General features: G+C 38.8%; 1 protein-coding gene across 1 annotated transcript in view; it reads right to left on the bottom strand.

Annotated features, from left to right (window-relative positions):
- The window catches only part of B3GNTL1 (UDP-GlcNAc:betaGal beta-1,3-N-acetylglucosaminyltransferase like 1), a 146,706-nt gene that overhangs the window by 127,045 nt on the left and 6,495 nt on the right, over positions 1-13,166 (bottom strand). The window contains exon 4 of the mRNA XM_070937479.1: positions 8,249-8,313. Within this exon, the coding sequence (XP_070793580.1) occupies positions 8,249-8,313 (65 nt within the window). The remainder of the gene's footprint in view (positions 1-8,248; positions 8,314-13,166) is intronic.

Below are 13,166 nucleotides of genomic sequence, written 5' to 3'. Positions count from 1 at the left end.
GCTCTCTTCCAGCGCTGACATAACAAGATGAACTTTTACCTAGTTTTGTATGTACAGTGTTTCCTGGGAGACGAGGGTGGGGGCTACATTCCTGTGAAAAGAACGTGCCGGGAGGTAGAGATGGATCTGCATGATGGCCAATGGGACATTGGGGTTGGAGAGCGGAAGAGGAGGGGGTTGGAAGGAGGGGCCAGTTTGGCTGCAAAATGAAATCAGGAATGTCGGCTTTTTATGTTCTTAAATAAAAATGATTCATTAGAGAGATTGCGCTTGAAAATGAAACTTATTTAAGATAGCACCGAAACCTGACAGACAGCCAAACTCTCCTCCAAATCCAGGCTGGCTGAGTTTAAATCATCCCGTTCCCTCCCAGACATCTGGTCGGACGGACTATGGCTGAAGCCAAGCTCTCGGAGGAAAGCCTGCTTCAAGAAACGGGAGGAGCAGAAGCGGGCGTGATTCCAGCCAACTTGGAAAATACAAAGGTAAAAGATAAAGAAAAACCCCTAAGTGAATTGGGAAGGGCGAGCTGGGGATGGGAATGGCAGCGAAGCCCAGACAAGGCAGCACCTCCCCACCCCAGGATGAGAGACGAGGCAGAGGACTACCAACACCAAGGCTGGCCCTCCAGAGCTCAGCACAGAGAGGAGAGGGCAGAGAGGGAGGAACCACCCCAGTTCAGAGGGAAGTTCGATGGTGACCCAGACAACCTCGCCCAATTCCTCGATTCAGCTGAGATATACATAGAGCGGTTCGGACACCTCTACCCTTTCCCCAGAGCCCTAGTGAATGCTATCTCGGAAGGGCTGGAGGGAGAAGCAAAGAGGTGGTCAGCATCACTCTACAAATACAGGGCCCCCCAGCTACAAAATGCGGATGGGTTCTTGCAACTATTGAGAGCCCGTTATGAGGAGGAGGAGGAGGACCCCTATGTGGAAGACGAGCTCAGAAACCTAATGCAGAGGGGGAAGCCTATCAGAGAGCATATCCGTGAATTCAGGAGAGTCATTGGGACACTGCCTCCCCTACCAGAGCGATTGCTGGTGTATTTTTTTAGAACAAGCCTAGATAAAAGAATTTCCCAAGTGACTGCCTTCAGCCCGTCAGTTATCCAAACTGTTCCTGAAACACATTTACCGCCTACATGGAGTCCCCAGGAGAATCATTTCCGACAGAGGGGTCCAGTTCACAGCAAAGTTCTGGAGGGAGTTTCTACGATCCATAGGTTCATCCCAAGGGCTCAGCTCAGCATTTCACCCGAGCACCAATGGGGGGGGCAGAAAGACTGAACGCTATGATAGAACAGTATTTAAGATGCTACGTCGACTACCAGCAGTCCAATTGGGCAGACCTCCTATCTTTTGCGGAGGTTGCATATAATAATGCTGTCCACAGCAGCACGGGGCTAACCCCGTTCAAAATAGTGAGTGGCATGGATTTTGTTCCCATGCCAGAATACCCGAGGGAGCCCCCTTCCTCAGTCAGTTTGACCGACTGGATGGCAATGTTGAGACAAACTTGGGAAAATGTTAAGAGGGCACTGGCAAAGGCGGCTCAATCTTATAAGGACCAAGCAGACAAGCACCGAACTCCCCAAAGACCATTTCAGCTGGGAGAGAAAGTTTACCTCTCCACCAAGTACTTGAGACTTAGACTCCCGAGCAGGAAATTGGGCCCAAAATTTATAGGACCATTTCCTATAATAAAAATAATCAACCCCGTTACAGTGCAATTGCAGTTGCCACGGCTTTTGGGGAAAATTCACCCCGTTTTTCACAGTAGCCTTCTTAAACCTGTAGTGGGGTCTACTTTAAGGCCAACTCCACGTGAACCCCCTGGGCCCCTGGTTGTTGGGGGCCAAACACACTACGAGGTGCAGCGGATTCTTGATTCAAGATGGCACAGGGGGCGCCTCCAGTACTTAATTAAATGGAAGGGTTACCCATTGTCAGAGGCTTCTTGGGTGAAGAGCGCAAACATCCAAGCTGATCGACTTATAGCAAAATTCCATGCAGACCACCCGGGAAAGCCGGGGGGGGGGGGCGTGCACAGCCGGGGAGGGGCTGATGAGACTAATCTTGTTGTGTTTTCCCTATGGGATAGGTGATGTCGCAGAAGTGAAGGGAGAGGGGCCGGATGTCAGCGTTCCAAATTAGGCTCTCTTCCAGCGCTGACATAACAAGATGAACTTTTACCTAGTTTTGTATGTACAGATAGTGTTTCCTGGGAGACGAGGGTGGGGGCTACATTCCTGTGAAAAGAACGTGCCGGGAGGTAGAGATGGATCTGCATGATGGCCAATGGGACATTGGGGTTGGAGAGCGGAAGAGGAGGGGGTTGGAAGGAGGGGCCAGTTTGGCTGCAAAATGAAATCAGGAATGTCGGCTTTTTATGTTCTTAAATAAAAATGATTCATTAGAGAGATTGCGCTTGAAAATGAAACTTATTTAAGATAGCACCGAAACCTGACATTCAGTGCACAACATAAAGACTCTGCTAACAGCTGTTACTTTACTGTCAAAGTACAGCATCTTGCAGAAATATCAATTAACTATACTAAAATAATTAAGAGACTATTGATTTTATTTCCAATGAAGAATTTAGAAACTTAGGTTATACTCCCCAAAAAATATGCCACTAAAATTAAAGAGGTACTTAAACTAGTTAAATATTGTTTCTGTTAAAAATGAGGTCATTCAATGGAAGGCAATTATCATAAAATTCTAATAAGCCAAAATGATCCAAGGCTGATTACCAATTTTATCATGCAGTCAATATTGCAGAATAGTACTTAAGTTAGGTAAAAAAAATTTCCCGCACATTTACAATATATAAAAACTCCCTCTCACATTTTTAATAGTTGCAGTTCCCAAGATTCTGTTTTAGCCATATTCAGACACATTCCACATGAGTGACACCAGCATTTTATTCTGGATAATTCATTACCAATTTAGAGAACTGAAAGTGAGAAGTAAGAAAGGTACATAAAAACAATCATAGACAAAGTTAAATTTCACAGCTGGTAACATTTGTTTTCAGAAATTATTGCATAGTATTAAGATACTGTTTTCAACAAGAATAGAAAGTAATTCCTAGATGTATATCAATTTCAGGAATGTTTCTCTTCTTTCTGTACTCTTAAAACACGGAAAGTAATGGGAAGAACATCCATTTGTTTATCAACACATCAGATGTTTAACTTATTGTGGGAAAGTAACTCTTAAAACATTGCGGTAATTCAAAATTCTTCTAAGCAAAATAGAATAGAGAAGAAGGGAGGCAGTGTGATATGGGCTAACTGATGAGTTCTTGTGCTGAACCAGATTATTAGCATTTGATTGGGAACAGTTTTGGAATGGTTAAATGATAACGCATAAAACTAATTCCATATATTCCGGTGCAGCGGCAATCAAATATATTTAATTCTGATAAAAATAGTACTGTAGTGGGAGTTGGAAAGTCCAGCTTTTTTGGACAAGTGTGCAACATCATGATATTGTACATGTAGAAAAGGAGTAGGGTTTCCATCAAACATTACAACACTGTTTTTGTCAGTCTGACACCCCTTGTTTCCCCCATGGATAGCTGCTATGTAGAAAAGAATTTTCAAAGGCATAAAATTAAAGAAAAACATATTTCTTGTTACTACTTCCACAATACTTCTCAGTTTTTGAAAGCAAATAAAAACATTGCTGACAGGAATATGGATGTTGTTTCATCAGAAATACTACATATTGTATTGTATAGGCAAGCAGAGATTTTGCATGTTGATCAGATGAACACATTTTATCATCTAAGACTTCAATTATTTGTAAAATATTTCTATAGTTATCTAGTTCATTATTATATCTGCACCAAGGAAAAAGATAATTTTAAAAAATCCATCTATTCCATCTCCATTTTAACATAAAGTTGTCCATGATCAGATACGACATTAAGTCTGTGAAAATAATTATGTTTTAAATCATGATCTAATCTTTCACATGACAAAATTGCCAGTTTTTGTTCAATAAAAAATCAGAACATAGTTAGTCTAACCATGGAGAAACTAAGACAACTGCACCATTTTAGCAATTTGCAAAATATGTAGAAGTCAGTGAAGTAATTGCTTCATTCTATAAATATGGTTATATCTGTGCATGTTGACATTTTCTGTATTTTGACTTAAAAATACTGTTTACATTTTTGACTTCTACAAAATATTATTTCAAATATCCACAAAGCTGCCTCCCAAGAACCGGGAAACTGGTGGATTAGATCTGTATTCAGCAGCTTCTTAAGTTATAAATTTCATCTAGCGCAATTACTGTTGCCATAGTAAAGAGCAATTAATACTGTTCAAGCATTTGTTGTAAAGATAGCTTGCTTTAGCTGTTTTGAAGTCTTTTAAAATACACATATGTTCTTAATAAGGCATTTGTGCATAAATCTAATATTCTGTCCACTAATAGCATGGGCACAGCTTCTGACTGAATATCCTGGATATTTTTTGCTTCATCAGAAATTTATCAGTTAGAAGTTCCTTCCATTTTTCCTTCAATTCAATGACCAACACTTTCTCTTTCAATTTTCCCCATATACTGGAAAGCTGGCTAATACAAAAACTGGTCCAAAATCACACAATGAGCTTCCAATGCTTAGGTTGGGCTCGAACCTGATTTTTCTTGGCCTAGTCCAGTATTCTAGCCATTTTACCATATTGACTCATTCTCCTCTGCCTCAATGGATCAAAATTCAATTAGACTGGTACAGTTAACTCTGTGTTTCTAATTCACCAAGTGCTTCCTGATGTTAGAATTGTTGTTGTTGTTAGCTGCGGTCGTGTCCGACCCATCGCAACCCCATGGATAACTTTCTTTCAGGCCTTCCTGTCCTCTACCATCCCCTGAAGACCATTTAAGCTCACGCTGACTGCTTCAGTGACTCCATCCAGCCACCTCATTCTCTACCATCCCCTTCTTCTTTTGCCCTCAATCGTTCGAAGTTAGACTAGCGTCTTCCTTATTCATATTTTGAAAATTAGTAAAAAGTCTGGAAAATGGAATCATGGCAACTGAACTTATTTTTTGTTGGTTTGAGACATTTTCACTACTCATCCAAGCAGCTTCCTCAGTCTGAACAAGTTGGTTCAACAGAGAATTGTGAGTGAAGAAACTGCTTGGACAAGTAGCAAAACATCTCAAACCAACAAAAAATGAGTCCATGATTCAATTTTCCAGACAATTTTACATGGATGACTCAGAATATTCATCAACGTATAGTTAAAAAAACCCCTAGTGTTTCTCCAAAGAACATTCAAAGAAGGACAAGAAGACTGGTAGTAAATATGAATCTACCATAGGTGCAATTATATTTGTTTGCGATAAAATTATTTTCATTTGGGAATTGATTTTTTTGTAACCTACTTTCATGAAATAGCACACAAATATGGTAAATAAGGAAATTAAAATTATAGGAATATCTTTGTTACTGATGCATTTTCACCACAGCTCAGGGTCATCAATAAGTATGGTCTCACAGTCAAACATACTTTGTTCTGATTATGTTATGCTAACTTGATAGCCATCAAGACAAGAAAAGAAAGAAGAAGAAAAAAAAGAAAAAAATAGTCAAATTCATGTTTTGGGTAAAGCAAGGATCAGAGGACTTAAGCAAATCAAATATCTCTTGCTATATATTCAGAAGCAAAATAGCAGAATGAGTAAGGATAAATTAACAAAAAATGTTCTCCGCTGAAGGAGAAAACAGAATCGCTTCAAGGACATTCATCACCTAATGGATGACATCTCTTTTTGGAACAAGTAGGTAGGACCCAAATTCTCAATTTAACTTCCCAGAGGACAGATGTCAAAGACATCATCTAAAAAAAAATCAGAATCTTATATTTAATCAGAAAACAAAGAGAAAAAATGAGTAAAGAAAAAGACAATCCTCATATTTTTGGGAGGATCTGTCAATCTCCTGATGAGGGCCATAGGCCTCATCCTGCTGTTGTTTAGTTTAGTTTTCTTTTATGAACTTGAAATAAAATCTCCATGATATTCAGGAAACAGATACTTGCAGTGCATGTTTTTTCCTGAATTTATGTTTATGTTTTGTCCTGAGCCTCGTAGAGAGCATTTGTAGTTTAAAATTAACAGAAAAGTACAGCTGAAGGCAAAGTTTCCAGGAAGCAAATATTTCAATACTGTCACTCTCAACACAACACTATAGCAAAAGCAACCAAAGGCGGGGGGGGGGGGGGGAAATAAGATTATGAGTATCAGGAAACAGGGATATAGTAATCTCATGTACTCCTTTATATCTGCCAGCCAAAGTGATTATTGTCGCTATTGCCCAGTCAGAGATGGACAACAGAGAACCAGTCTCCTAGAACTCAAGTCACACAAGCAATCCAAGGTTACCCTGTTGAAATCCAGTGGCAAAAGCAGAATTTGGCAGGGATCCAGTATTTGATAAGATACCTTCAAACCAAGAAACACTGCTAGCTAATCCAAGAGAGTATAATTACTCCACTAATAATGTAGACATAAGCTTTAAACTCTAGAAGATTCTCAAACTTGATTTTTAGTTTTGAAGGGAAAAAGAGTGGAATGGGGAACAAATGTTAACTGGGATTAATGTCCCAGTTTCATTGGCCAGCTAATTCAATTAATCACCAATAAGTAGCCCAGATATTAACCCAATGTAAAAAATATGTACTGGTGAACTGTCAAGGGGACTAAAGAAAATGTAATTTCTTCAAGATTTTCTAAATAAGCTTACCACATTAGAGATACATTATTAGGTAACTCTTGAGAAGTAGCAATAGCAAACCAAAAATTAATACCTGAAAGACTCTGATTGTTTAAGTTTCGTCTTATGCATTCATCATGTAAATCAGGGGTGTCAAACAGGTGGCCCGTGGGCTAGATGCATCATGCACAAGTCATGCCCACCCCAGCTCCGTGAAGGGAAAACAACACTGTGAAACGTCACGTGACGGCAACGTGATGCCGTGAGTTTGACACCTATGATGTAGATGAGCCATCCCAACAACTTTAACTGTAATTGCTCATGATAGCAATATTATAATAGAAGCATCTACAGTACAGAGGGTTTCTTGAAGAGATGTAAAATGCCAGATGCAAATTTATATTTGATAAGGAGGGATTTGAAGTTAGAACTCTGCAGACATATAAGTCTATTTATTCATACAGGCTATGAATTCAGGCCTAATTCAATAAAGCTTGTTTGCTAACTTATATTAGAAATTAATTGTCTCTAGTTTTGTTCTCATCATTATGGCTCCTTTAAGGTAAAAGAAGGAAAAGCAAACTGGGAGGTCTAAATGATTCTGGCAAGACAACTAATATAGCAATCTGCCAAAAGCAGCATTTCTGCTAGATTAGCCTCCTCCTCCTAATTGCCAAATTCTTACATGCTTCTGGCAGCAACACAGAGAACATCTCTGGAGGAAAAGAAAAGGTGTCATTTGTTGCTGTAGTTAAAGCACTCATCCTCCTAGGAAACATGATCTCATTAATTCTGGGTTCACTTGTAGAAGCTCTTACCTGCAATGTTGAATATTTAAACAGAACATGTTTAACGTAACCTATTTAAGTCCCGCTCCATTGTTCTAAGAATCTGAAAGTACTAGGTAGCAATGCTGTTGTGACCCCATGGACCACAACTAAGTTTTCTCACAGAGCTAGTAGATATATATTTTTTATCAAATATACTGGACTTGAAGTGAAAGTACCACCTATTCAACTCTTACATTATATGGATAAAAAGGAATTGGAAAGGTTCAAACACTAGGAAAATCAACCATAAGAATTATGGGAACAATAATCAAAAACATTTGGAGAGCACCTTGTTGAATAAAATTGTCTTACTATAGTACTTTATGCCTGAAGCAATGTCATAGTTTGTAACATTCCAAACTGTTACAAATCAATGGAGTGTGTCACTTCAATTTTGATCATTAAATCAAAAATCAAAAACATGTGGCCCACTAGCTATTTATGGGAACCTCAGCAACCTTCATTTTTGGTGACACTATAGTCTTTATAATCCTATTTTAATAACTAAAGGTCTATGTAGAAATAGCTACAGAATGTATCAAATAATTCTCCATGAAACACACATAAAGCAATCAAAAACTATCAGCCATAATTATACAATACGAAAAAGGGAGGAACAAGATAGTTGAGAATATACATCTTTATATTATATATTTAATAAACAATTCCTGGAAAAGACTTACCGAGTCCAGAAAGCAGAGATACTCCCCCGAGCTCTGATCAATAGCACAATTTTTAGCAAAGCCAACTGTTGATAAAATAAAGTCAATACAGTATATGAAAATAAATGCAATTTATATTTTATACTTGAAATTATGTAACATTAAACTTAAAAATCCTAACCAAAATAAATCTGAAGTATATTCTCATTAAGCAGCTATAGTTTGGATTGAGCACCTACAGTGGGGCAAAAAAGTATTTAGTCAGCCACCAATTGTGCAAGTTCTCCCGCTTAAAAAGATGAGGCCTGTAATTGTCATCATAGGTAGACCTCAACTATGAGAGACAAAATGAGAAAACAAATCCAGACAATCACATTGTCTGATTTGGAAAGAATTTATTTGCAAATTATGGTGGTGTAGGAAGTTAGCACCCACCCCTTTCCTGGAAGAGTGAAATATTTTAGGAAATATGAAAAAGGTAGAATATTATATTTCCCTGAATGAAAAATGGATAAGCATGGTTTGAAGCAGCTCCCATCTTCCTGTCCCCACCCTTTGTCAATGAGCCATTAAGGCCTGGGCCAGTCTATTCTACATAACAAAGATCTACCTCCTTCAGGCAGAGCCATAGTAGGAATTGCCAAAGATCCAACAAAAATAGGATTAGCCCTCTACCCATCTAGCAACAGAAACTCACCACATGGCACCTGGGAAGATTACATCAGCCAGCAAGGCTAACTAAAACCCCCACCCCCTGGAAATCTGACAATCAATCAGGATACTCTTTCGGGGCCCCAAGAAATGCAAAGCCCGAGAGAGCATAAAAACCCGAGCCCTTTTTCTGTTCAGGAACTCAAGCCATGTGATCCTGTCAACCATTAAACCATCTTTCCAAGCAGTCTCCATGTTTCCAGTGTCTTTTTCCCCACTTGGAGCAGAACCTAGAAGGAGATTTCTTCCAACAATGGAAAATAAGTATTTGGTCACCTACAAACAAGCAAGATTTCTGGCTGTCACAGACCTGTAACTTCTTCTTTAAGAGGCTCCTCTATCCTCTGTATTAATGGCACCTGTTTGAACTTGTTATCAGTATAAAAGACACCTGTCCACAACCTCAAACAGTCACACTCCAAACTCCACTATGGTAAAGACCAAAGAGCTGTCGAAGGACACCAGAAACAAAATTGTAGACCTGCACCAGGCTGGGAAGACTGAATCTGCAATAGGCAAGCATCTTGGTGTGAAGAAATCAACTGTGGGAGCAATAATTAGAAAATGGAAGGCATACAAGACCACTGATAATCTCTCTCAATCTGGGGCTCCACGCAAGATCTCACCCCGTGGGGTCAAAATGATCACAAGAACGGTGAGCAAAAATCCCAGAACCACACGGTGGGACCTAGTGAATGACCTGCAGAGAGCTGGGACCAACGTAACAAAGGCTACCATCAGTAACACACTACGCTGCCAGGGACTCAGATCCTGCAGTGCCAGGCGTGTCCCTCTGCTTAAGCCACTACATGTCCGGGCCCGTCTGAAGTTTGCTAGAGAGCATTTGGATGATCCAGAAGAGGATTGGGAGAATGTCATATGGTCAGATGAAACCAAAGTAGAACTGTTTGGTAGAAACACAACTCGTCGTGTTTGGAGGAGAGAGAATGCTGAGTTGCATCCAAAGAACACCATACCTACTGTGAAGCATGGGGATGGCAACATCATGCTTTGGGGCTGTTTCTCTGCAAAGGGACCAGGACGACTGATCCGTGTACAGGAAAGAATGAATGGGGCCATGTATCGTGAGATTTTGAGTGCAAACCTCCTTCCATCAGCAAGGGCATTGAAGATGAAACATGGCTGGGTCTTTCAGCATGACAATGATCCCAAACACACCACCCGGGCAATGAAGGAGTGGCTTCGTAAGAAGCCTTTCAAGGTCCTGGATTGGCCTAGCCAGTCTCCAGATCTCAACCCCATAGAAAAACTTTGGAGGGAGTTGAAAGTCCATGTTGCCCAGCGACATCACTGCTCTAGAGGAGATCTGCATGGAGGAATGAGCCAACATGCCAGCAACAGTGTGTGCCAACCTTGTGAAGACTTACAGAAAATGTTTGACCTCTGTCATTGCCAACAAAGGATATATAACAAAGTATTGAGATGAACTTTTGATATTGACCAAATACTTATTTTCTACCATAATTTGCAAATAAATTCTTTCCAAATCAGACAATGTGATTGTCTGGATTTGTTTTCTCATTTTGTCTCTCATAGTTGAGGTCTTTACAGGCCTCTCTCATCTTTTTAAGTGGGAGAACTTGCACAATTGGTGGCTGACTAAATACTTTTTTGCCCCACTGTAAATATATCTTGATTTGCATCCATATGAAATGACAAAGTTTTCCTTCTCTTTCTATATTTTGAAAGAAGCATTATAGTAAAGCTCCATTTACAGTAAAGGTCCAAACCTCAGACACAAGAGGAAAAAACTTAACAGTATTTAACATTTCATTTCCAAACAATGGGCAAAGCCAAGTATTTCCAAAGGAGGGTACTGTATACAATTGATATGATTTCATCAATGCACATTTGTGTAAGTATGCAATTGGTATTTTACACTAAGTACACTAATTTATATATGCAAATAATATTATGTTAATTGCACAGATTCAGATTGAATGTACAGTCCTACCATTCAAATTTCATTTAATCAAGGTTTTACCTTGTTCAGATGCTGGAAAACCAGCAATTCACAATTTATTTATGTAGAGTGCTGCATTATTATCCAAAGTTTTTGCCAATCAGAAGGTCAGAATAACAGAGTTGGAAGGAACCTTGGAGGTCTTCAACTCTGAACTTCAATCCAAGTCACTGCTCAAGCAGGAGACCAGGGGTGTCAAACTCAAGGCCCGGGAGCCAGATCCGGTGAAAAATGATGAAAAAAGTAAGGTTCTACATTTAGGCAACAAAAACAAAATGCACAGGTACAGTATATATGGTACCTCCTCAATAGTAGTAACCGTGAGAGGGATCTTGGAGTCCTAGTGGACAACCATTTAAATATGAGCTTTATAATGCCTTGGTAAAGCCACACTTGGAATACTGCATTCAGTTTTGGTCACCACGATGTAAAACAGATGTGGAGACTCTAGAAAGAGTGCAGAGAAGAGTAACAAAGTTGATTAGGGGACTGGAGGCTAAAACATATGAAGAACGGTTGCAGGAACTGGGTATATTTAATTTAATAAAAAGAAGGACTAGGGGAGACATGATAGCAGTGTTCCAATATCTCAGGGGTTGCCACAAAGAAGAGGGAGTCAAACTATTCTTCAAAGTACCTGAGGGTAGAACAAGAAGCAATGGGTGGAAACTAATCAAGGAAAGAAGCAACTTAGAACTAAGGAGACATTTCCTGACAGTTAGAACAATTAATCAGTGGAACAACTTGTCTCCAAAATGCTCCAACACTGGAAAATTTTAAGATGATGTTGGATAACCATTTGTCTGAAGTGGTGTAGGGTTTTCTGCCTGGGCAGGGGGTTGGACTAGAAGACCTCCAAGGTCTTTTAACTTCTTCCATCTGTTATTCTGTATATATCATTTTACCCTGTATCTAGTATTTTGTTCTGCACATTTGTTCTTATGGTATTTTATGCTGTTTTTCATAGGACTTCTTTAAAATGAGTTTTAACTCATACTTTGCCCAGCTAACTCGTATTATTAGACAATAAAAAATATATACTGGACCAATGAAGAATAATTATTCAATTACTAGAACTTAATCAACTAAAATAATTATAATGCAAAAATATTTTTTTTAAAAAAATGAAATAAACATTGAAATGAAAATAAACAGACAAGACAGTGAGCAGTGATAAGTTTGAGCCAAAGAAAAAGCAACCTGTTCATGTGAAATAATTATTAAGAGATTTAAGAATTAAGTTATTTGGGGCAAAGGAGGAACAACCTGTTGAAGTGTAGATTATTACAGAATAAAATATTATATTGTAGAAACAGATGTTTAAGGTACTAAAACAGTTTAGCCATCAGCTGTTCACAGCAACCTTTTTTGATATCAAGGCAACTATGATTCCAGATATTTCTTTCTGTACAAAAACTTTAAAACAGGATTATGAATCTTGCCTTTGGCATGAGCAAGGAATGCATTGTGATACTGCTCTACTGAGGAGAGTCAAATGTCTGTGCCAGGCCTTGGCGATTTTGTAAGGCCTGCTCCATTACTGAAAAGAACACGTTGCCATGGCCACAGGAGTAAAAACCTAAGACCCCATGAGATATTAACATTCCTCACTCTTGGAAAGAAGTAGTTTTGTGGTAGTTTCTTTAAAAGCACTGACCCTCTCTTTTGTGGGGAGTTTTCCCTTTTGTTTTTCTTGTTCCTTTTCCATGACAGAAAAGAACCAGAAATGAATCTTAATCCAGTGTAAACACGGGATGTGAAGACTGTCACATTGTTTCATCCCTGGGGGCTGGAGAGGGGCTTGTTTCAAAGGAAATACCCTCTACACATGCTAACTACTCATAACTACAGCAAACTAAATCACTAAGGATATAGGGATCAACAACATTTCCAGCTAAAGAAGGCTCTTCAAATGTACATATTCTGCATTAAAAAGGAGTTATACCTAGCAATCCCTTTTCTTATACACCTTTCCTCAAACTTACATAGCAAAACCTGAGAAAATACAGAGTAATGTAAATAGAAAAAAAATATTTTTTCTATTTTGCAGAAATAAATGTAGAATTTAAAAAAAAAATATTCCAATGTGACAAAAGTTTAAAGATTTAAAAATTAATTTCTAATTAATTTTAACCCTAGTAAGTAAAGTTAATCTTACTAAAATAGAAATCACAAAATAAATACTTTTTTTCTGAAAATGTATAAATAGTCAACTTTTAAAAGTGTTAAACTGGTTTCAAGAGA

The sequence above is a fragment of the Pituophis catenifer genome, unplaced genomic scaffold, assembly GCF_029215685.1.
Source record: "Pituophis catenifer annectens isolate HBS135680 unplaced genomic scaffold, rPitCat1.0.hap2 SCAF_2, whole genome shotgun sequence".
NCBI classification, from domain to species: Eukaryota; Metazoa; Chordata; class Lepidosauria; order Squamata; family Colubridae; genus Pituophis; species Pituophis catenifer.
This window is presented reverse-complemented; position numbering and strand designations above follow the sequence as displayed.